Genomic DNA, 25,568 nt, shown 5'->3' on the forward strand with positions numbered 1-25,568 from the left:
TATGAGAAAACGTCATAGAAATTTTTATTATTTGATAGAAGTGAGATTTGTCCTCCATGTTGCTCACTCTGAGTGATACGATGGCCTTCTTTGAATAGGACAATATTTCTTCACGTTCGTCCAAAGTCTTTACACAGCGAGTGTTTTTTAAATAAAATAAAAAAATACTATATTAAATTAAAAGTTCATCTTCTGAAAGGAGGAGGATCTTTCTGAAGCCCTCAGAGGCTTACTAGTGTCAGGCAGCTTGCCTCAGGTATCAAGGTTAGCCAGTTGTTTGCAGTTAAAAATAAAGACTATAAATCATTAGTGAATAATAAATTATACCTTATATAAAAGTAGAAATAGTATAGCTTATGCTACCTAGCAATAGAGATGATAAACAGTTGAATTTATATGAATAAAATCCTGTCAGAAATCTTGTCCTTTGCTCATATTAGCCAACTGGACACTGTTCTCAGTGGAGTTTATTCCTTTTTAAGGAGAAGTCCTGTCATGCTTGTTCAGTGCTGTATAGCAATTAAATATGTAACTTGTAAATAAAAAGTTTACATTTTCCACAGCATACATACATACATATTACAATCGCCCATAAATTAGTGATGTAGCCATGCAGGTCTGTACAAACACATTTATTTTACTGTGTTTGGAACAATCCAGTCACTATTTTTTAAAGTTTATTGTACAATAAATATTAACTACTGTTGCACTGCCACGAATCTACAAACTGAGCTTCAAAAAACAAAAAAAAAACAAAACAAAAAACATCAGCATGTGAGTAAATGCAGAAAAGACAGCCTTCAGTTGTCATGTACACTTTACATTGTGCAGGTTAAATATCCATTACGGGAAGTTTTCATCCACATAGAATAATTCTTGCATTGTAAATACGTGAACTAACACATGATTATGAGTGGAGTGTCTGCATTTCCTCCATCGATGCAATGAATACGTGAGACATAGAGTCGTGTCTAATGAGGAAAGAAACCATGACGTTAGTGCTTTTCAAGTTATACAAAACCTGAGAACTCAATTGTACTTGCATATTTTACTCTATAAAAATTAGAATTTTTTTCTGTACAGACTGATACGAAGTAAGCCAAATACTGTAACGCCTTCTCATAAATATTTATGACAAGGCACGCATAATTCATAAATTCTCAGAGCAGGAAATGTTTGTCCTGCCAAAATGATCTTTTACGAAATCACTTGTTAGGAGAGAATAATCCATGTGATCTGTAATATTTTTCACGAACTACCAGGTCAAGTATATACAGATAAAATAAAGACCAGCATTTATGTGTTGGTAATTCAAATGTTTATCTCTGGTGATTATGGAGAAGCCAAGTTCTGTGCTAATGGCTGTCATTACCATAAATATAAAGTGATGTTTTGTATCCAGCAGGAGGCGCTGCTTTTTCCACCACTGTATCACTAGATAAGTGATACAGATATTTTATAAAAGGCAAGACTTCTTACAGCAAGTTTTGTCCACAGTGTTAAAATGTGCTGGACAACTGGTATAATGGACATGCATCGTTTCCACTCCGTAAATGCGCTGAACAGATGAAGACTAGCATGCTAATGTAGGTAGATGAATATTTTGTAAATATCTTGCTGTTTTTTTTGGTCTTGTAAATTGTGCCTTTTTTGAACCAGAATGTAGTTAGAGCAACTCTCAAAATACTGACATGTAAGCTTAGCGATCAGGAGGAGATCACCTCATGAAGGCATTTTTGAGAACGTTTAAATGCATCATCATATTCATGTCCTAGGAACTAAATTGCATACACCGGTTTTACTTATGATATCAGTGAATAGACTACTAGTCAACCCAAACTAAACTAAACTGGATAGTTCACACATTGAGCCATATGTCATTACTTATGGGGTGGAGACTTGATAGCATGTCAGTATGTCAGGCTCGGCAGTAACTCTATTCAATTGTACTTCTGTAGATCAGGAGTAGATCTGGAGTAGAGCAGTACAGTTCCCAGACTTACGGATCCAAATCAAGAACTGCAATCAACACATAAGACAGGACAAGTTTCATTACTGTCCTTCCTTCACAACAGGTCATTACAGTATCAAGTACAAGTGTCTTCCTCTGTGGGGATGCAGTTCCATCATCCATAAGTAAATATATCCTGTTGTGCAAAGCTAAAGAACGGTCTCTTGGCAATATCAGAGTCTGTGTGCCTTGTAGAGACTTGCTACACCAGAGACTCCATTTACCTCTTCCCTATTAATGACTTGATTTATAGTCAGTGCACAGGTATCTAAAGGGCCTGGTTAGTATTACATGCTGGGTTCACATGGTGGCGAGACATTCCCATCCCCAGTCGATTTGAGAATGTCTGGAGAGAGGAGGTGATTGATGACCTTCTGCCCACTTTGACTGCTGTCTGAAGTGTCCTCCATGCCAGGGGAACAATTCAGCACAATTTTAGGTGAAGCAGGAGAAACCATAGGCTTGTCAATGTGATTCTTCCCTCTCAGGCTCTCACTAGGTGATGGTGTGAAAACAGGTGAACTCATTGCTACTTCCCCTTCAAAACCTGTTCCTGGGGTTTTGGGACTTTGCCGAGAATGTGGTGTTAATGGTACAGTGTCATCTGTGACCACCAGATGCAAGCCGGGTGATGAATCGTCTCCATGCTGCTCCAAGTCTTTGAAGTTCACTTGGAGTCCTTTGGCATGTCTTTTTGGAGAGCCTGTTACACTTTCGCTGCTCATATCAAAGCTCTGGTTTTCCTCCCCTTGAGATCGGGCACTGCCCTCTGGCTTGTACTGGACAAACTCATAGAGACCCTCCTTGATGATTGGGGGCTGCTTTGACTTTTCAGCTGCCTTTGCATTTAAGGAGGTTATCTGACTCAGATCTAGGGGAGGAGGAGCACGAGGGTGTCTTGACTGGAACACATTAGGGAGCAGAGCCGTTTTCTCTACTTCACTGATGTCTGTGGAGCAGCTTGCAAAACTGTCGATACTTGACACACTTCTGATCTCAGTAACAGGACGTTCCTTCATTATCGGTTCAGACTGAACCACCTTCATCTCCAGACTCTCCTCCCTGCCAATCCTGCTGCATTCCTTTGGAACCAATGCACTGGGAGTCATTGCCATTTGGTTATACATTTGTTCCAGAGATTTTGCGTTTAATCGCTGTGGGCTTGAGCATGGATTGATACCTTTCTCTGGAGACCTTAACTGCATCACTTCCTGATATTTAGTCTCATAGGATTTAGAGGCACTACAAGGGCTTTTCTGATGGGCCCATCGACTTGGAGAAAGGTGGTTGTCTGAGGGTTTCTCTTCATTCTTTTCAATAACAACATCTACCAATTCCATGTGACGCACAAAGGAATCCTTCATATTCATTGATACAATGCTGCCATTTCGCCTCGCCCGTTCCAAAGCTTCTCTACGCTTGATGGCTTTCTCCTGCCTCTTCTGCTCTTTGTAGAACTCTGAGAAGTTGTTCACAATAATAGGGATCGGCAAGGCAATCACCAGAACACCAGCGATACAACAAAGCCCACCAACAATTTTACCCAAAAGCGTTTGTGGGTAGATATCACCGTAACCCACAGTCGTCATTGTAATTGTGGCCCACCAGAAGGATGCTGGAATGCTGGTGAATTTGGTGGCATCTTCATCTTTCTCAGCAAAAAACACCAGACTGGAGAAGATCATGATTCCCATCGCTAAGAACAAGATCAGCAAACCCAGTTCATTGTAGCTCCTCCTGAGCGTGAATCCCAGTGACTGAAGGCCTGTTGAGTGTCTGGCCAGTTTCAGGATCCTGAGTATTCTCATGATACGGAATATCTGGACCACCCTGCGTACATTCTGGAACTGGAGAACACTCTTATTGGACTCTGTGAGAAATATAGTGATATAGTAGGGAAGTATGGCCAGTAGATCAATAACATTCAGAGGGCCTTTGAAAAACTTCCACTTGTTGGGTGAAGACAGAAACCGAAGAAGGTACTCCATGGTGAACCACGCTATGCACACAGCTTCTACATGGGCAAGGTTTGGGTTGTCATTCGACTGTCCGAACTCATCGATGACTTGTAAGTCAGGTAAGGTGTTCAGTGACAGGGCGATAGTGGACAGGATGATGAACAGGATGGATATTATTGCCAGGATCTGAAAAGAGAAGAAAGGACAGGTTAAACTAAGCAATATCACAAATCGGATATTGGCTTCATAGGTTTCCATCATGATCATGAATAGAAACAATAGTTTACTATTTCTGGTCCTGGTCCAGGAGAACCCCCTGTCCTGTAGCTAGCTAAAATGGTCCAGGGTTGGGATTCTGTGATTTAAACCATTTAAAGCAACAGACATTAAGTGGTTATAGGTCTGTGCTTTTGAGTAGAAGGTTGTCAGTCTACAGATATTCACATTCTGTCATTGTAAAGTATGTTCGACTGAGATGAGAAGTGGTGAGTGTGAATGCCGTAGCATATGATTTACATAATTTCCATGTTCATCATTCATTGAGAGCTCAGGCATTGTATATAAGGTGGTTTCATCCTAGAAGAGACCAAGCCCATAGAAATGTTTCATCATTTCATCAAGTGGATCAGAATTTTGTACTGGTTTGCTGGGACACTTAGTTCCAATGGGGGAAACCATCCAACCATCATCCAAACCATAAGAGTCACTGAACCCCTGAGTGTATAGGTTGATTATTCAGGATTAACATACTGTACTCTACCACTCATCTTCAAAATATGGTGATGGATGTCCCTATCACTTTCACAGGAAATTTTTAGATTTGAAGACATTCATCGAGATTGTGTTTCAAAACCTTTTTTTTTGTTTTTAAAATGATCGCAGCATCCGAGCCCTGGCAATGAACCCATCTTTAAAGTCACTCAGATCTTTTAATCTTTCCATCTTGCTTTGAAATAAAAGTGAACTGGGCCCACTCAGATTTTTATACTCACTACACAGAATGGTATGGTGCTAATTAGGATTTCTTGATCACCTGTCAGGAAGCATTTCCTGTGTCCATTGATTCAGTTAATGTGTAAATAATAGATGATGAAAAGTTCTTTTGAACAGATCTGAGAAAATGTTTTCTAAAAATGAACCATATTATTTTGCCTCATAGAACTCAAAACCCCCTGAAAAGTGAATATGACACCTGAGTTCCTCTATATTTATTAGAATTACACGAGATTCGGTGCGTGCCACCTTATCTCCGTACAAACATCTTGGGTGATATACACTGCCAAGCACATATCGATCAGCTGCTTTGTTAGTTTATGGAATAGATCTCTCTCGAGGTTTTTCCACTCTACTTGACCGGGTTAATCTGATATTTCTGACTGAGATACCATTCTTCATATCACATTTCTCACCATTAAATCAATCACAATGTCTGCAGCATTACAGCGGAAGGCACCATGCTCTTATGTAAAGATACTTTACTCCAGAACACTAATGTTGCTAACACTGAATGGTTATTGGCGTGCTACTGCCTTCTGCTCACAGGCATTAATGACTAAAGTGTTACCAGCTATCCATTTTACTGTCAATCCCATCCTGAGATAAAAACAAAGGCATCATAAGTACATTTTAAATATTTAAATGGTAGGGCTGCAGAGGTCATGATAATAAACCTAATAAACTGCTTCTGTTTTCATTTTCCTCTTTTATGATGACAGTCTAGTCAAGGGGCATGTGGGTGTGATGGGACACTATAACATGGAAATGCTTTTTTTTTATTCTTGTGAAAATGAATGAAGACTTTCATCACAGGTCAAAAATGTTTTTTGAGCAACATTGTTAAAGATTAAAGATTATTATGGAAAGGCTTTTCTGTAAATATGTGCCTCAAACCACATCCAGATTTCTCAGTGACATCACACAAACTTGCAGATGAGGACACACAGGGACTTCCTGTCTGTTATAAACATTAACTGAACTTCACTGTGTATCTGAATGCCGGATATGAGGTCGCCATCTGGGACAACTGGTATAACTGAAAATATTTTTAAGCAACAATTTCTTTGGTAGTTTGCAGTTTGGTAAATAGTGCTTCCACACCTGATGTGGATAACATCATGGTTCAGGTTAAAGGCCAGACCACAGTTTCAAACAGGACCAAAGATCCGCAAGTGTGTAAGCAACCACAGAGTACTCACAACTCTTAAGAGGTTTCGGTCGTGTCTCTGGGGAACCCAGTGGAGTGTTTCCCTGGCAGGGAGAAGAGAAAGCCCTTTAATGAAGCCGAGAACCTTTAACTACTTAATGATCCAGTAAAAACCCTTTGTATTTGTTTGAAGAGTGTATCAGACCTCAAAAGATGTCTTGTGTAGTGTGGAGGACAGCTGACATTTTTGCAGAACTTATTCTTTATCAATATGAAAACATTTCTGGCAGTTTCTCTAAGCAGAAAAAAAGAAATTGCTAAATTGCTAAATTCCTCCTTGTTATTATATAGTATTATATATATATTATTGATATATCATCACATCTGTACATTGAACCTTATCTCGATTCTTCCTGTCAGGTTGGAAAGAGTGAGTAACCATGTCTAACCTTTCGGGATCCTCACTATAGATAGCATCTAAATCCTATTATTACAGTTATCCTGAAACATCCGGCTGTGGAGAAGACAATGTACGTAGGCTTGTCACAGCTCTGAATACTAAAGGAAATCAAAAATACTCTGGATACTTTCATATCAATCTCACTTTTTATCTACGTATGTATATATAATTACACATTCTCCAGGCTCCTGGTGGTACAGTGGAAGGATCTGGTTTTATTCCAGGGCAGAGAGCTATCCCAGCCACTGAAGAGCTAGCTCTCAGTGCCAGTCCCAATCCAGGAAGGGCCTGTGTCAAATAAAATATGCTTAATATGATCCTCTGTGTTGACCACGAACAGTGAGCAACCGAAAGAACAACAACATATAATTATACGTTCTCTATTTGCAGAGCGGTAGGACTCGGAAGAGGTTAATCCCTGAAGGCTCATCCACAGAGGACACGAAATGCCACGTGAAATCCTCCTGAGCAATGCCACTGCCAGATCTTAAAGGAAATCCTATCAGACACGCAGAAGTCTATTGCAGAGTCACTGTGAGAACACACTTAAATACACAAAATAACTCTGTGTGCTATAACAATTTAGGTGATTCATGTCTGTCTTTATTCAGTTTAATTGTTCATTACAGCCACAAAGCCACAAGTGTACCAATTAATCTGGTGTAATTTATAATCATTGGCCCAGAGAGAACAGGTTATAGGAGATGAGAGACAGAGGATAAGAGACAGACATTGTGTGGTGTGAAGCCAGGATTGAGCCGTCAGGTTAAAGGCCAACATTCGTGTTCACAACCCGGTTTAAAAAAAGAAACGGCCCGTAATCCCTCAGTAACAGACACGCAGGTCAATAAAGACGAAAAGGTCAACAGGTCTTCCTCGTTAAAACTCTGCAGTTTAGATCGCAGAAGAAAGATGGGTTTCACTGGCCAAGAGTAGATTCAATTGTTGAAAGATTTTTACCTAAAACAAATGAGCAGAATCCAAGAGTTCATAATAGAACCTTAAATGTTTTTTTTCTTTTTAATGTATTGATGCTCATTTTAATCAGCCGGAAAACCACCAGTCATACCAAGGCAGACCCTTAAAATCAAGCTGCACAAGAAAGATACCCTCTTCCTAAATTGAGTTTGGATTTATGAATTTACTGTATACTATATTTAATGGTTATTTCACTGGTCTACCACTTGTACATGTAAGATGCTTTTAACTCACTGGATTATCATGAAATACTTTCAACACACTGTTTGAAATAAATTAAAATGATTCCTTGTACAGTACGTATCCTGGACAAAACGAGTGTGTGCCCTACACTGACAAACTGCTTTGCTGCAATTGCTTGAATACTATAATCGTATGAAGGTGGATGGCAGAAGAGCAGGAAACACCCCAAGGCTAAACTTTACAAGGGCAGAAATTCCCAGAGTGCAATGCTGCCATGGCGTGTTCATTAATCACAACAGTGAGCTTTAGGGAGAAGAAGACGAGCTTCCTACATTACTGTGTACCTCTTATCCACTCCGCTGCTGTCTGCTCTCATGTTTTTAAGTGTTAGAAAGAGATGGAGCCTGAAAAAGGGAAATATTGAACTTTCTCCATCTGTTCATTGATTACATCAGTGAGCCTTTTTTTGCACAGCATGCAGAAAAAGATGAAAGGACTAAGGGTTTGTCTCAAATTGTGCTATTCTTATATTCTCCCTACTACATTACACTATACTATACGATATCATACAACACATTACGATGAGATTATACTATATCATATGCTGGAATACTATAAGATGCTATACAGCACAATTTAATGTGAGACACTATACTATGCGATACTAAACTATACTATATGATGGAATACTATACTATCCAAGTGATTCTATATTTACTACAGTACTCTACACTTTAAACATCGCTAAACTACACATTGATAAGCTACGCTCCAAAGGCTCAGATGTACCATTGACCTTCTGCTTTTGTAGAGAACCTGTGAAGGCTCCTACTGTATATTCACCTCTAAACAGAGGTTTCCTATCAATGAAAGGTTCCCAAGAACCCGTTAATACTATACAAAGAACAGATATTCATTCAGTGCTCATTTTTACTGTATTAAAATATATTGTAATGAGAAACCACAGATAACTTCAGTTCCGGTGTGTCCGACGCTTCTGCTTTTGAGTCCTTGAAAGTTCTAGTAAACTGTTGCAGTAATTGAAGTGCATAGCATCTTGCTAGTATTTTCCAGAGTGAACACATTCCTACATTCCTACAGCTATTAGCTATTAATTACAGACATGTCTAAGTGCTGTACCATCACCATCTCAAACAACACAAGCACCATTAGGTCAATCACACAGCAGCATATGCGACATGAATGATCCAAACTATCGATCTGACCAGCACCGGTCACGATACCCTGATATGAGGATAAACGATGGCTCCTTGGCTTCACTTCAGTGTACTGAGCTCTCAGTGACTTTGCAGTAATCCTAAACCGCATGTCCTTTAAACCGCCCACTGAAGAGCCGAAAGCCACAAAAGCTCAAATTAGCAGTGGTCGCAGGCCTTTTATTTCCTTAAGCACTCAGCTTCCAGGTATAATCATTTCTGCAGTCCGTTTACTATTTCTTTTTTTTTAACATTCTTCCAATTAATGTCTATTGGCATTTCCTTCTTTATTAAAGCTCCTAAAATTGATAAACATGAATATATGCTGGTTCTGCAGTCAGAGCTCTGGGCTATTGATCAGGTTGTGAGGTCAAATCCCCAAATGGCCCAGTTTTAATTCGCTTTGGAAAAAAGCCTCTGCAAAATTGAGAAAATGTCACTCAGGATGACCCAAATGAAGAAGATCATTTTTATTTCACCTGTTCACCTGGTATCTGATTTGTTATCAGTTGATGTGTGCATGGTACTGAACCCATACCTAATTTCAGACTGTTGTACGGTTCTCCTTTTGATTCAGCTTCACTCTGTATGCATGTCGTTGTATTCGGTATGTATTCCGATTCTACATATAATCTTGAGTGTTGCTTTGGAAATTCTGGGAAATCCAGTAGCAGAAGTGTTGTACCCTGAGGTTTATTTTGAGTCTCTCTGTCCTATCCGAGTGTGTCTACTGTATGCATGTTTGTGTAAGTGTGTGTAAGTGTGTGTGACCTGTGCTGAGTCCTTGGAACATCTGGCTCTTGTGCTAAGCAGATTAATTGTAGGATCTGGATGTTTTTTCCCTCACTGCCTGCTGAGTTACTTTAACAACTTAACTGAGGTCCCACAAAAACGTACCAGTGTGGAGTACAATCTGGCTGAACATGAGGATTTGGAATTTAATCTGTGATTGTGGAATTAAAGCGTGCGTGATGCAAAGTTGGACAAAATTATGGCCGAGGAAGAACATTCCTGTCTTGAATAATGGGAAAATGTAATAAAAAATATATAGAAAACCCTTATATACTGGTCACTTTTGTCATAATATTGTACTTCAGTCCTTGATCTGGTCAGGACTGTGGACCACAGCACCATCTTAAATCTCTTTTTTTCTCTCCACGTGCTTAACATCTCAGTGTGAATGTAGAAGTGCACTGTGTTACTGCTTCAGTCATAAAATAAGCACCTCTTATAAAAATATGTTACTAATCCATTGCTCTCACATAACTCTGTATACAGTGGGGTTTATTCACACGCCTCTGTGTCCCATGAAGAGCAAATCCCTTTATAGCAGTTTTTTCCCTTTAATTTATATACAGATACAGGACACCTGAATAGGTAATATGTAATTGTAATTTGTTTATACATGTAAAAATCATGTAATATTATTGATAAAAAAGTTATTTATCTTGCTATTGTTTTCTAATTCAAATTCTAATATAATAATTCTTATTGGCCTAATAACCACCATGTGAGATGGAGTCATATACTATTCAAAAAATATTATAAAATTCAATTATAAAAATATTATATAACAATATAAAAGCATTTTAGAATGATTTGTTTATAATATTTTAAATAGCCATTACGCAGATGGCCATATTACTAAAGAATCATGCCTGACTATAATACTGTACTGACTATACAGTAATTCCCAAACCCTACCAGTGCTACAACCAATCTAAGACTAATTCTAACTAATATTCACGTGATCCAAGTTTATTTCTTGTTTCAGGGTTATTCTTGTGTTAATCATTTTCCCTCGTTTCCTTCTTTACAAATCAGTCAGTTTTCTCTTTCCTTTGCTCCTAAACACACATGACAGTGTGTGTGACCTAATAAAATGATGGAGGATGCTGATGCACGATACTGAGTGTGGAATGAGGAGGAAGGTTTTTAGGATCTAACAGTATGCTGACAGACAGTAAGCTCTACAGCGACTGTCACTGCAGGAGGTTGAAGGTTGAATTATTTCTGGAAATCACCGACATCATCGCTGCGCACAGAGGAAGAGGAAACTCTGCCTGGAAAGCCGAGGACCTCGTGATCAATATTGCGGGTATTTATGGAAGGGTGATACGGGATCCGCTGGATTCTGGGTTTTTATAGGACAGTGTTTATTTAGAGTAATAATCACTAAGTTTTATTTTTGCAGTGTATGTGACATTCTGTCCCTTTACACTGTGATAATGACATAACAGAGCAGACTGAAACAGACCACACACACACACACACACACACACACACACACACACACACACACACACACACACACACACACACACACACACACACACACACACACACACACACACACTCCCAAACACAACACACACACAATTGTTAATCCTTGTGTCCTGTTTGAACCAAAGTGACTCACTATTAAAAATTCTCTTAATAGTGATTTGCTATGAACAGACATGAAGAAACATTTAAAAATGCATTAATATGGTTATCAGAAGTTATGGGAGATACTAAAAATGATGGTGCTGACTCATTAGTTCCTCAGGATCTCTTGGTTGTACTGTTCTAAACTGTTGTAAAAGGACATTATTTACATTTACATTATTTCCTGTCCAGTATCACCCAAATGAGGATGAGGTTCCCGTCTGTGTCTGGTTCCTAAATCAATCAATCAATCAATCAATCAGTCAATCAATCAATCAATCAATCAATCAATCAATCTATCTATCTATCTATCTATCTATCTATCTATCTATCTATCTATCTATCTATCTTCTTCTTCTTCTTCTTCTTCTTCTTCGTCTTCTTCTTCTTTTTTATTTTTACTGTTTCTATACTTCTGTAAAGCTGCTTTGAGACAATGTGAATTGTTATAAAAGCTATACAAATAAACTGAATCGAATTATCCTTTTACTATACAGTATGTCGTGTTCGTGTTTGTAAACATGAAGCAAAAAGGTTTTAGTGGCATCGCAATCACAAGCAAAAATATTTTTTTATAAGTTTATATTTCTATTTTTTATATAGTTATGGTTATATTAAAGAAACCTCTTTTCAGCAAACAATGTGGATTGGACAATACGACATTCGTGAGCTCATGCGTGTGGAAGAGAGAAGACAGCACTTTTTTCTGAGTGCGTTATGCTGTACTCTGAATGTACTCTGAAGGAAGTACGTGTTAGCCTTCACCTTGTGTGATTGGACAAGACCAAATTAGGGAGTTACTCCTTGTGAGGAATTTCAGCTTTTCTTCCTGGGAATGTGTGAGTTTCCTCCAAGTTTTCCAGTTTCCTCTCAACTGTTGGCAGGTGGACTGTTGACTCTAAATTACCCCCAGGTGTCAAGGTGTGTGTGACCCATCCAGAGGGTATTCCCACCTCATGCCCAGCATTCCTGAGACAAACTCTGGTTTATCTCAGTTAAGTTTGGTTAAGTTCTAAATTAATATAAATAGATTATATGTTGTAAAACTTCCTCCAGTGTGAAAGGGAATGGAAAACAAAGTGGAAAGTCGAATTCCTGTTTTCCTCTATCTCTTATTTCTGTGCACACAGCTGGCATCAGGAATGATCCTGGATGGTGTGATGGTGTCTATTCCCTTAAACACGGTTTACATCGATCACCTCTCAGAGGAAGAGAAGAGAGAAGTGATATCAGGTGCTCAGTGCTGGAATGACTGTATAGCGAGAACAATTCACCTGCAGTATTCTCTCTCTCTCTCTCTCTCTCTCTCTCTATCTCGCTTTAGCTCTCTCAGGCTGCCACACCTCTGACCACACCCCTCTTCCCTTTAGCCACTCCTCATCCTCATGTGGTAGCGTATTGTCATTGATTCTGCAAGTCATAATGATCCTAATAAAATCTCATCTAAATTCTATATCAGTCTACGTTATCGCAAGTGTTCTACATGTCAGATTTCACCAAGAAGCCCCTTGAAAAACAGATCTGAGATTAAAGGTACTGACTACAATCTGCTCAAGCCACCAATCATCCTGAAACATACTCGCATAAACACAAACATTCTTCAGAGTCAGTTTGATGTAATAAGAAGATTTCTTTTTTGTCTGTCCATTGGCATGTTTTATGTTTCTTAATCAGTGATACCGTATCTGTAGCTGTCCTGTGAGTTTTTTGTGCTCCTGCTGATGGATTTTATATGAAATCTGTAGTAAATTTCTCTCACTGACAGAATTGTTGTTGGCCAATTTGTGTTGCATTAGCATTTAACTTGATTCTTAAACATTTTAAGACCTGAGATCTCAGCTCAACTACTGATGGCTTTAGTTTGCTTTATCTTTACTTATTATTACTTTAGTATTCGCAAAAAAGTGATATATATATTGTGACTGTATTATAAATATAGCAGAGTAAAGGCAAAGCGGGTGAATGAGTGAATCTCACGGATTTTCACTGGTGTCTTCTGTGCGCAGTGTGTTTTGCATGTGCGGGGGAGGCAGGAAGTGTGTGTGTGTCTGTGTGTATCTGTGTGTGTGTGAAGGGTTTGATTACAGTGATTAGTCAATAAATGTGGCCCTGATGACTCCCTGTGATTTACAGACAAACCCTCGGCTTAGTACTTACAGCTTTCCTCGCACATGAAACCCCTTGGGCTGGAGAGAGAGAGAGAGTGAGAGAAAGAGAGGGAGAGAGAGAGAGAGAGAGAGAGAGGGAGAGCGAGAGAGAGAGAGAAAGAAAGAGAGAGAGAAAGAAAGAGAGAGAGATAAAGAGATAGATAGAGAGAGAGTCTCCCATAAACACAGTGCTAAGGGGATAATCACGCTGTCCAACCTATTCTTAACTCCACTACTGCATGGAGCTTCATTCGTTTATCCTGCAGGTTATCTAACAAGAAGGCTAGCCAGAATAAACAAGTTTTTTTTTCCAGAAAGCATCTGTGTATGTGTGTGTGTGTGTGTGTGGTTGTGTGTGTGTGTGTAAAGGCACTTCCTGTACAGTGTATTTTTACTGGAACTTTGTATTAAAGATTTAAGATCTTATATCAGTCAGACAAACCACCCTGAGAAGAAATCTAAAATGAATCATTAATGCTACAGCAGTGTAGATTACCAGGATTTCCCTCAACAGGTCCAGTTTATTACAAAATAGTCTAGCAAAATAAATGAACCCTCACTTTTCCAGCTCAATATGTTTCAACATTTCTGAGCAATGTTTCTGTTTTCTCGTTTTTGATAAAACACCCATATACAAACCCCAATGACTGGAAAACACTGCACACTGACCAAATACTGACATTATGTTTACTTTTAAATAAAATGTTCCACATTTCCTGCCAGAAAAGACTTTGTGTTAAAAGAAAGTCAGGCAAAGCTCAAAGCCCAGTCCTGTCCGTGAGAAATATGATCCATTTACAGCTGCAGAAATAATGTTACGATTATTAATATTATTATCACAGAAAAACAGTGAAGCTATGATCTTTACCTTGCATTTTTAATTTTTTTTTACATTTCTCTAAAATGTGTTTCTGGGACACAGAGTAAAGTTGAAGATGCACAGGGTTTGTCCTAAAAAGCATAAAGCCAGTGGCAGGCACATGAATGTGGCACCAAGCAATGAGCCTGAGTGGGCAGAGTAGCTGGAGGTAATAGTATGCACTTTTGTTGTCATGTCATGCTAATAACACACAGCTCGGCTGAGCGAGGATCATTACAGCGCGGGTGTTTCGGGGTCTCATCTGGTAACAGGCAATTTCTACAGAGATCAGCTGAGAACCAACACAGAAAAAACAGATTCTGATCAATAATAATAATAGTAATAATATCAATAATAAAACACTTTATTTACGTGTAATCGTAAAGACTGTGGAGGCTCAGACAATTCTGGATTTGTGAAATAGATGAGTAATACATCATCTAATGCAGTACAATTTAATAATTTAATTATTTTTATAACAGGCCATCAGTATAATCTAAATGAAGAAATGGTGGATTATGAGCAGTTTGGAAAAAAAATTGTTTTTAAAAAGACATTTCAAAATTCAAACTACTGTAATAGTCAAGTCAAGTCAAGAATAATGAAAATAACAAAATATAATACAACAACAATAATAATAATAATAATAATAATAATAATAATAAGAAATACACATACTATAGTTATACACAATAGTTGTGTTTATATGATTATCATAATATAATATAATATAATATAATATAATATAATAATATTAAAACTTGCCTGTTAAAATCACAGAAAATCTTTTTTTTTTTTTTTTTTTTTTTAAATTTTATTGTATTTATTTAACATATCATTGTGATGTTGCAGATTTAAATCAGTCTAATTTGTGTTTAATTTTTATTTCTGGATACCAAACACTAAACATTCACTCCATTACATCATAAAATGATGGAGTTAAAGTGGGGCAGGTTATAAACCTTTGGCTTTGTCATAATATTTTAATAAAAGAAGAAATTCAATTAAAATGGCCATAAATCTGGAGTGAAATCAAAGCCACTAAGTGAAAGATTTAACCTCTAGGTTATGGACCCTGTGCTGCAGTTATAATTAAATATAGCATGTTAAAGTTCTAAAAGGAAATCAGTGTTTGGTCTGATGTCCACTTTTAATTGACTGACTGTAATTATGGGGAGATTTTGATTAATATGGATCTTCTTGGTGATTTCATTAAACTTAATAGAAGTTAAATATGTGCTGAAAACAGAGGTTTCAGATTTCATTATTCTGTGACAAATATTAATAGTAATAAATCTCCTGATGAATAAAACCCACCAAACAAACAGGTCCCAGTCCACAGACTCTGAGTGTATCTAACACGTATGTAAAAGTAAGAATAATGAAGATGACACACAACAAAACACATCACCAGTAACCACAAATCTTATATAGGCTAGTAATCAGTGCTATCTATACATGGCAGGTGTGAGAAATCGGTGAGCGTGACTAGATCATGTGAGATGCTTGGGCTGGTGTGTAATGCAGCCATTTTGGGTCCCAAACAAGTAACAACACTACGAATATCATTAATCTGTGTTGCGTTGATTGTTTTTAATAAAGGCAATGGTTTTCTCTCACAGGGTCTCAATGAAATGAACAAGCTGATAAAATACATTCAATTACTAAACCCTCGGTACAAGACCAGACAAATCTCCAATTTAAAAAAAAACAAACACGTCAGGCACACGCAATCAGGGATCGAGCCAACACTTTAACAGAAGGTGAAGACAAGACCAACAGCAAAAGTACACAACATTAGCACAAAAGCACTTGGTGAAGTTCACATGGGAACAAAAACGCCATTCTTAAGACAGGTTTTTTGTTCTATTCTCTTTTATTTCCTTATTGGTTTAAAGAAATTGCTAGAATAATTATTACTTGGACACCACAACAAAGTGCCACTTTCTCTAAATGACACTTTTCTGGCCGCCATGGTCATCGTTATCTACAGCAGAACAGTGTAAAGATAAAGATAATGGTAACTTCCTCATGCTATATCACTGCAGTAGTACAATGATATCACGATATCACAATATAATGATATTAATGATATAATAATATTAATGATATATTGTCACATCTCTAATAAGCAGTTGATTCTGTGATGTTACAGTAAACTGCATTTTGACCCACGCTCAGGTTTCATCATCACTCAGGTTAAAGATCATTTTCTTTACATCTCCGAGGTCGATTTGAATCTTTTACAAGTATTGTGGGAATTGGGGGAGGTCAAAGGTCACTTCCAATATTGGGCCATACACAAAAACAGTCTCCTGTTGATAATAAAAAGTGTAAAATTCATTATGAAAAACAACAGAGTATTGACCACAATAGCTTTTATTGATCTGATGTTAGTTTCTGTAAAGGGGGCGTGACCTCAAGATTGTCAGTCACAGTGAAGGAGGTGTGGCTTGCTGGTACAAATTGCAGTGAAAGAAGAGGAGAGCACACTTGGAGTTATTGACATCATCTCACTCCGGTTAATAAAATCTCACAGAGCCTGTAAAGTGCTCTTTCGTTTCAGAGTGGTGACCAGGACGCGAGCCAAGACCTCTGTGCTGGGAGAGTTGTGTGTCTCTGAATGTGGGAAAGCCCCTGATGCAGTTTTAATTGAGAGGAGAAAATAATGACAAAAGTACCCACCCGATGCCAGTATTTTCCTTGTACATCTCGTGGGGGTAAAAAGTTACAGATACAGTAGTGACATCCGATACCATGTGATTAGTGTGCTGTGATCCTGGTGTACGACTGTATGACACTAAACAACAACAACCTGGGCTGTAGATTGCTTCTGATTAATTAATGACCAGTGAGAATGGCCATAAAATACAAGAGCAAAATGGCATGAACTGCACAAACACACCCACACACACAAACACACCCACACACCCACACACACACAAATATACTGGTGAGCGTGTATGGAATAAAAACACTGTCAATAATAATCGTACGTAATTCAAAGCATAAGCGTGGAGCTGAGAAATTGTTACACAGACGAGCAATTCCCTTCAGCATGTGGTCACTCACTACAATTTCACACATTCATTTATTCTTTCATTCATTTACCCTGATTACTCATTATTAGGATATTATGTTCGATACTCATTTGAGTATCAGTATCAGTAAGAAAAAAAAAACATTAGTATTCATACTCATACTCAGTAGCACTGCATCCGTATATTCCATATAATAACAAACGTAAACGCTATAATCAGAATCATCACTTCTATGTCATTTGTGGTGTTGCTATACGAGCAGTGTTTATCCTGCTATATAGATTTATTTACCAGCAAGACGTCCACTCAGGCAGTAATGCCTATCTTCACCTCTTGCAAATCACTGCAGTAGATGTGGGTTGGATGTTGCAGGTCGATTGCACTCCTCCAGCCTGAACACAATTCTGATCTATTATTAATGTCATAGCCATATAAGAACAGCAGCCATCTGATCACAGAGAATCTCCACTAGGTCCGTATTACGTCAGCTGTGCGGCCTCCGACTACTTCATTATTTTTTATTAAAAAATAGAAATTCCAATAGTGTTGAAGAAATGATCAAGCATTGATGATTCTGTTATGACATTATGTTAAGCATGCTAAGCCTGTAGATAGATGAATCCCACTGTGCTAATGCTAACATGATTCAAGTGGACTTGCAAACCATGCAAGAAACACTTAATAGAGGCAAAAAATCTAGTTATTATTTGTTACTCCAAGTCTCAGTATAAAACAAACCCAATCCGAACAGAGCTTTAAATGCCCTGAATCCGGATTCACCCTCAGGATGACGTGATCTGTAAAGATACTCGGAAGATCTCTGAAGATCTTTGGACTCCTATAAGTATCCATAATATCCATAATATTTATAATGCACATAATATTGCAGACTTTTTAATTCTACTTGATTTATAACGGCATCATTCAAACCGAGTGGCTCGGTCTAACGGAGTGCTGTCTGTCAGCGGTGAGAGGAAGTAAATCAGACTGCTCTAACCCGATATAAACACACATTTTCTGATGACTCTTTATGGGTGTTACATTTCTTGACACTCCTGAAATTATGTTACATTTCAGACGGGTTTGTCAGAGTGTTGTGTTACTGACTGAGTTGCTAGTGTTTCGTTTGTAAAGATTTGCAGTGAAGGTGCAATATTTCGGATTGTGCATTGATTCCTGTAAAGCAACACCACAACTTTGAGACGCAATATGTTTAACATATGAAATAAAAGAACCGTTTTCTTGAATCTCGTCACGTGTCACATGTATTTAAAGGAACGCCGAGAGCGCTTTAGAGGAGCTCGCCCTGGTCATGTGATGGAGTTTAGAGCTCCATGCCCTTTCGAGAGGACACTCTCTGATAAATCCCTCGGGATCATTCAGGCAGGAGAATGTCAAGGGGGAAGAGAAAGCGAGAGAGAGAGAGAGAGAGAGAGAGAGAGAGAGAGAGAGAGAGAGAGAGAGAGAGAGAGAGAGAGAGAGAGAGACTAAAATGGACCTGAGCTACACTTGATCAATATATAAGGTATCAGAGAGCAAGGTTAGATCTTCAACGTCCTATCTTTATTAGGATCTTTTAATCAGGCACTACTTTAAGCATCAGAACCTGTCAATCTCTGGTTAAAGAAAGGAGCTAATATTGTCAGACTATAGACCAGCCAAACAGGGAAGACTTTCTTCCCGCTTTCCACTTTATTAAGAAGAAAAACATATAACACAAATATTGTACATGTAAATGAATGGGCATCATTCAGCCCATTAATCCACAGAACCTTTAAAGACCCTTTATCCTGCTGGTTTGGACAAGACAATTTTCTTTCAGTGTCTTTACCATGTCCTGTAATTCTTGATCAGCACCCGGACACACCAGCCGACGATATACGGCATCCTGAAAATACGATGACTGAGACTCTTCCTACTGCTATTTGAATGACTGACTCGAAATCAAAGTAGATTAGAACATGATGATTTCCCTGGATCCTGCATTCAGTCCGGTCATCTCAGCTAGACTCCATCATCAGACAGAGCTTATCCTGCCCGGCAGTTTCCATTACTGCAGACTGATTCTGATCAAAGGGATTTTCTCACTCAAAAATAATATTTGGTAAAGATCTCCTCAGATATACATTATCAATAGATAATCATCCATCATCCTACAAAAGATGGTTATATGTAATAGATGCACAAACACGCACTAAATAAACATAAAATAAGAACACAGTGACAACACAGAAAACTTCAATAGGGAGCTAACAGGGAAGAAGAAAACAAAACCTTAACAATAACAGAACTTATTTCTCAATAGAAACCCTGAAGGTTCCTAAAGAATCAAATCTGTACAATCTCTCCAGATAAAGGGTTTTGATTAGCAGGAAATCTTCTGAATATTACAACAGAAGGAAATTTCTAGAAATATTTATAAAAAGCTCTTTACATAACAATCTTATAATGATCCTGAGATGTTTGGGTGTGGTAGGGTGGATTCAGGGTGTTGTATGTTGTGGTTAGGATATGGTATATTGTGTTCAGGGTATATTCAGTAAGGAGAAAAGTGTGTGGTAGGATGTGTTCTGAATATGGTAGGGCAGGGTATGTTAGGGTGTATTATTGTGTAGCAGGTTGTGGTTATGGTGGGGCAGGGTGTGTTAGGGTGTGCTAGGGTGTGTTAGTGTGTGGCCGGGTGTGGTTATGGTGGGGCAGGGTGTGGTTATTGTGGGGCACGGTGTGGTAGGGTGTGGCTATAGTCTGGAAGTGTCTGCTAGGCTGTGGCAGGGTGTGCTTAGGGTGTGGTTAGAAGGTAGTCAGAGGATGATAAAGTAACTATGTGGACATATGACATTACAGCTGCTGGAGGTCTAAAGATCTACAACCATCACCACTCATCATCTTCTTCTGTGAAGGTGCGAACCATTTAATCCAAACAATGCAATGATTGCTCGAGTAAATCATTTGTACGCTATGTTGAAACACTGGACCCCAAATTAAACCACCTAACACTAATCATTTATTACACAACACCGACTTAATAAGACACGATGATGACAACAATGTTGATGTTAGCACTTCACAACAGATATCAATCCAGTAATACGAGACACGATAGTATACACAGATGCTAAGACGTACTGCTGACTCATGCATTATCGACTGGCAACAAATCACAGAGGCAGCAACACAACCTTCATCCTCTGTTGCACAACAGCTCTACCTCCTTGATAATGATGCCAGGATAAAGCTGTCAGCCATGTTGAGTAACACTCTCGGGTTCTCTCAAGTAGGAATTGTTAAAACTGAGTCTAAACCATGTTGAGGTGAGCGGTGCTAGTGGAAGGTGACAGCGCTAATGCTAATCTTAAAGCTAAAGTTTTTATTATCATTTTATTATTAAACAGCTTTATATATATTACAGTATACACAGAACCTGTCAAGGTAAGGTATTTGGTACTAGAAGCACTTTCAGACACAGGGTCCTTTCTAGTTTTTTGTATTATTAAGGGTTCTTGGATTTACTTGGAACATTTTCAGACAGGAAATCTCTACATTGTAGGTTTTAAGCATTAATGGTTACTTCATCTGGTAAAACTAGCCAATGTTTTAAGAGTGTTTAAAGAAACTTTTATATAGTGTTCTGTTAAAGTGTTTCAAAATAAAGATGACTGTTATATTTACACTTGAGGAAAAAAATCTCAAAATCTAAAGGGTTTCTGAGTTTGTCCCCCAGAAGAGTCTTTTATGGTTCTAAGTGGAGCTTCATAACGAGGTTGGCTCAGTGTTTAAGGCTTTGAGCTGCTGATCAGAAAGTTGTGAGTTTAAATACATGCACCACCAAACTGCCTCTGTTGGTCTTTTGAAAAAAAGTGAGTCACACTTTACCTCAGCAACACAAAAAGCAGAAATACTGAAAACCGAATCCTAAAAACCTTAAAAACAGTTCACACCTGGAGGTCTGAACTATAAATAAACAGAAGTGCTTAAGAAAGGAGACATGGTGACATTTTTCTCTAACATGGAACAGTCATAGCTGCATCTTCAAGACAGATCAGTTTGCACTTCTTTGTGGATTCTCAGTAACAATGAGATCTTAATTTAATTTGTTTTTAATTCATTTTGAATGATTTAATTTCAATAGAGAGAGAGAGACTATAACTTTAAATGGACAAAAAGTAAGGCAAGTTCTTTAACAAGGAAAATTCATAATTATTGACAAACTGCAGTGGTATTAGAGAATAAAACACTTCAGAATGATTTACAGAAAAAGAAATAGAATCAACAGATAACCAGTGTCTGATAACTGATAATGATTACATATTGAGCAGAGATTTTTATATTCTCTTTATGCTGCTGTTTTTTTTATTAGTGCTTCACCTCGGAGGAAATCTCCAGCGGAAAGAAGGGAGAGAGGGAAAAAAACGATGAATGTACATTAACGCTGTTTACTAATGGTCCATTTGAACGATTTCCATAACTGTGTTCTGGGAAGAACGCAGAGCCTCTGGGATTAGAGTCAGACATAAGAAGTGTAGAGGCTCACAAACCACTGTAAAAACCCATGCACTTGCTCAGTGACCTTCCGTCTGAGCAAACACACACACACGCACACACGCACACACACACACACTTCTCATTCAAGAGTTTTTTAAAAGCATGAAAGCAAAGCCCACATTTGTTCGTTAGTTTTATAATATCCGAGGATTAAGTGAACGTGAAATTAAAATCACTAAGTCATTTGATATGATGCTGCATGAGCCGTTTATAAGCAAATCAAATGCTACATGAAGCAATTAGCCAGTTGTGATCAGCGGTGCTAGAAGACGAGACAAATCAGATTTGAAAGCAACGCCCTCGAATCGCAACAAATTAGTATGCATGAGTTCAGCAGCTAATCAAACAATTAAAGCAAAGTCACACTGTAACACTGTTATCTGATTCAGGAAACAGACTCCGACTGCATCCATACTGAGCATGTGGTGTTTTTTTGCATCATAACTCAAGAGAACATTCGGTAATTTCAACTTTTCACAAACTCTCCTGACAGCAACTAAGACATGAACATTCATATAACTCTCTCAGTGTCATGCTGTGGCTTACAAGAGCTGAATTTCAGCCCTTCTATTTTTCAAGAAGTGTCCATGTAAACATGGAGCCTTGTGATCTCTGTGATATATATTCTGAACTGGATCTGAAATTATGGCATTAATAGAGCAACAGTCAAACACACACACACACACACACACACACACACACACACACACACACACACACACACACACACACACACACACACACACACACACACACACACACACACTCACACACACACTCAGAGTTACCACAGCACAGACTCAGCAATATCTTACTTGTATAAAAATAAAACTTTGTAGAGGGATGTTGTGTGCTTTTTTCTGTAGGGTGGGATTAGTTCTAATTGCAGACTTTTTGTTATTGGATTTTAGCTGTGCCTTTTTGGTCCAAGTGTGTGTGATTTCCTAAAGTGTTTGATTCATTCATAGTGTTTTGCTTTTGCTTATCACATGTTTGTACTGAGGGGTTGGGCCAGGGTTGCTACTATGTGTTTTTGTGTGTTTATGCGTTGTGCCTTAAGGCATTGTATTTGTATTATTACTACTGTATCTGAGTTTGGTGGCATTTTAGTCCCAGTGATATGAATGAATGTATGTTTTACATCCAGTTTCAGTCAGGTCACTTTGGATAACCGTTTGTGTAGAGAAGTTGTGTAGGAGGTTTTCCTACCTTTGCCGCTACAGAAGAGCTGGGTTTCTCCAGCAGGTCCCACAGCTTCTTCCTTTTATCCGGGCAGCATCCCGTATCTGACTCATCCCCCTCCTTCTCCCTCAGGGTCTCAGCCTCGCGCCTCAGCTCCTCGTTCATCTGCTCCTTCTTCTGGTGGTATCGTGCCTGGCAACATGACTCCAGGTAGATCTCATCGATGCCCCAGTAGTCAAGCTCCTGGCCAAACGACAGCGCACACATCTCCTCCATCATGTGCAGCTTGCCCGTTCTGTAAAAGTTTAAGATGGAGGAGAAGGCACCCGGGTGTCTGTCAAAGAAGTACTCATTCTCGTTGATGCTGTAGTCATCGCAGATCTCCATTAAGGTGTCATGGGTGTTGCAGTCTCTCAGCTTTCCAAGTCTCGTGCGAGGCAGGCGGTCCAAAGTCCGCCACAGGACCTCGTGGACCAGGCCACCTACATTGATTCGGACTCTTTTTGAGCGTGCTTTGATTCGAATGATGTCAATAGGTTCGGGCGGAAGGGAACCCTGGGGACGGGAGACTTTCTGACTCCCAAAGTTTGACCTTTCAGCCATGGCAGCCACTAAAACAAGAACAGAATTGCAGTCAAGACATCTACAGGTAAGAACTGTGATACAGGAAGGGCTCAGGAACAGGAGTGTCTAACAGAAATGTGGTTCAGACCCTCTTTATATTCACAACAAAGAGAAAGTTGAAGGTCTCTAAATTTCTTTTAACAGATCACCAATGTGATCTGTGATCAGGAGTCTATCAGTTATTATGGGCAGTACATCAGAACATCCTATGAGGTTTGGTTTTACAAGAATCACTGTATCTGAACATGATGAAGTGAATCACACACATTTATCCACACAGTGAATTACACATGTCGGCTTGCAGGAGGCGCAGACTTTAAGTTATTACCCTGGGAATAAATAGCTTTCAGACTCAATTTAAATCACGATATTTCAGCATTTTAAACAGGTGTATGCAAATTTTAAGCAGTGAAAATGTCCAAGCGGATAAGGAGCTGCAGTGGGCTGGAAAGGAGCAGGTAATGCGATTGAGTATTTAAGAACGTCTCGATCACAAATCCCTGTAGGACTAATTAGCAAGATTGCTTTTTCCTGCTCTAAAAGACTTTGGAACAGTTGGGCTATTTAAAACTTCCAACCAGAGAGGAAACTATTTAGGCCATCGTTTGATAATGGAGCATGTTCAGAAGAACTACACCAGCCCTTTGCCCTTTGCGCCCTGTTAATACCCTGCCACATCCAATACGTCAGGAGCTTTTCTCTTTATCCCCACAAGGTTACAGAGGAGCAGCTCGTTATTTAGGAAGATGTCCTGAGATGTGGAAATGGAGTCGTGGGTGCAGACGTCCCCTGAGATAGGTAGCAATGTCCCCATAAGTGCAAAGATCCTGCTCCTATTACAGTTTGTCCTTCCAGGAAATTTCCACTTGGCTCCAACAGAGAAAAATCTCCAGGGAGTTAACTGTTGCTAATGAATATTATTGGTTTAATCTGGACTGTTTGTATGTAAAGGTCAGTTAACCTGTCTGCAGAGCAAATCATTACCAAAATGAACAAATCAACCCTCGAGTTGAAAAAAAGCACTTTGTGGTATCTGTGGCTCTTACTTTAAGTGCACTAAAACCTCTGTTTAAGACGCAGTCCAATTGAAATGGATAAGGAGTTAAAACTCACATCAGATCTTTCCTGTGTCAGTAAACAGTCCGTTCTTAAAGTTTAATAAACATTCAACCTTAAACAAATATATGTCAGAGCTCACTTTTATACTTTGACACTTTAAAATCCTGCAAAACATCTACATTCGGAACAGATCATCCTCAAGTCTAAAGAAAAACACAACACTGCACTGATGCTGATGATGAAGTCTTACCTGAGCTACTTAACTGAGCACTTTTTCCATCTCTCCAGTCCAGAAATAAGGAGAATCAGCGGCGGGATTTTGCCTCCATCGGAGTGCTGCAAGGAGTCAGTTGGAGCTTTTTGGAAAGCATCGCCTTCTTGTGCTCAGACCAACAGCTAAATACCAGTTTACTAATAATCTAACGGATAAAGAAGGAATCGATTCTTTTTGTCATGATAAATTTGTTGAAAACCTAAAAGCAGCCAGACAGTAAATGTTACTGTGGGGTTTCGCGCAAAGAGAGAGAGAGAGAGAGAGAGAGAGAGAGAGAGAGAGAGAGAGAGAGAGAGAGAGAGAGAGAGAGAGAGTGCTGCAGGCGAAGAGTAATTGGATCGGCTCTTGTTCACTGCGGAGTCGATTCGCTATGGAGTCGATTCATTATTGCCAGTCATAACTGAATCGATTCTCAAGCCAGCATGATGTATTTGTTTATGTAAAGTTTTATACTTGGCTTGTA

General features: G+C 38.8%; 1 protein-coding gene across 1 annotated transcript; it reads right to left on the reverse strand.

The window, feature by feature from the left end:
• On the reverse strand, window positions 1–25,568 carry kcnb2a (potassium voltage-gated channel subfamily B member 2a). Its single transcript, XM_027142843.2, has 3 exons — window positions 25,082–25,568; window positions 23,176–23,759; window positions 1–4,155 (listed from the first exon to the last, which is right to left on the reverse strand). Exons 2-3 carry the CDS (start codon window positions 23,749–23,751, stop codon window positions 2,299–2,301), a joined length of 2,433 nt encoding a protein of 810 aa, XP_026998644.1. The 5' UTR covers window positions 23,752–23,759; window positions 25,082–25,568; the 3' UTR covers window positions 1–2,298.

The sequence above is a fragment of the Tachysurus fulvidraco genome, chromosome 22, assembly GCF_022655615.1.
Source record: "Tachysurus fulvidraco isolate hzauxx_2018 chromosome 22, HZAU_PFXX_2.0, whole genome shotgun sequence".
In the NCBI taxonomy this organism is placed as follows: domain Eukaryota; kingdom Metazoa; phylum Chordata; class Actinopteri; order Siluriformes; family Bagridae; genus Tachysurus; species Tachysurus fulvidraco.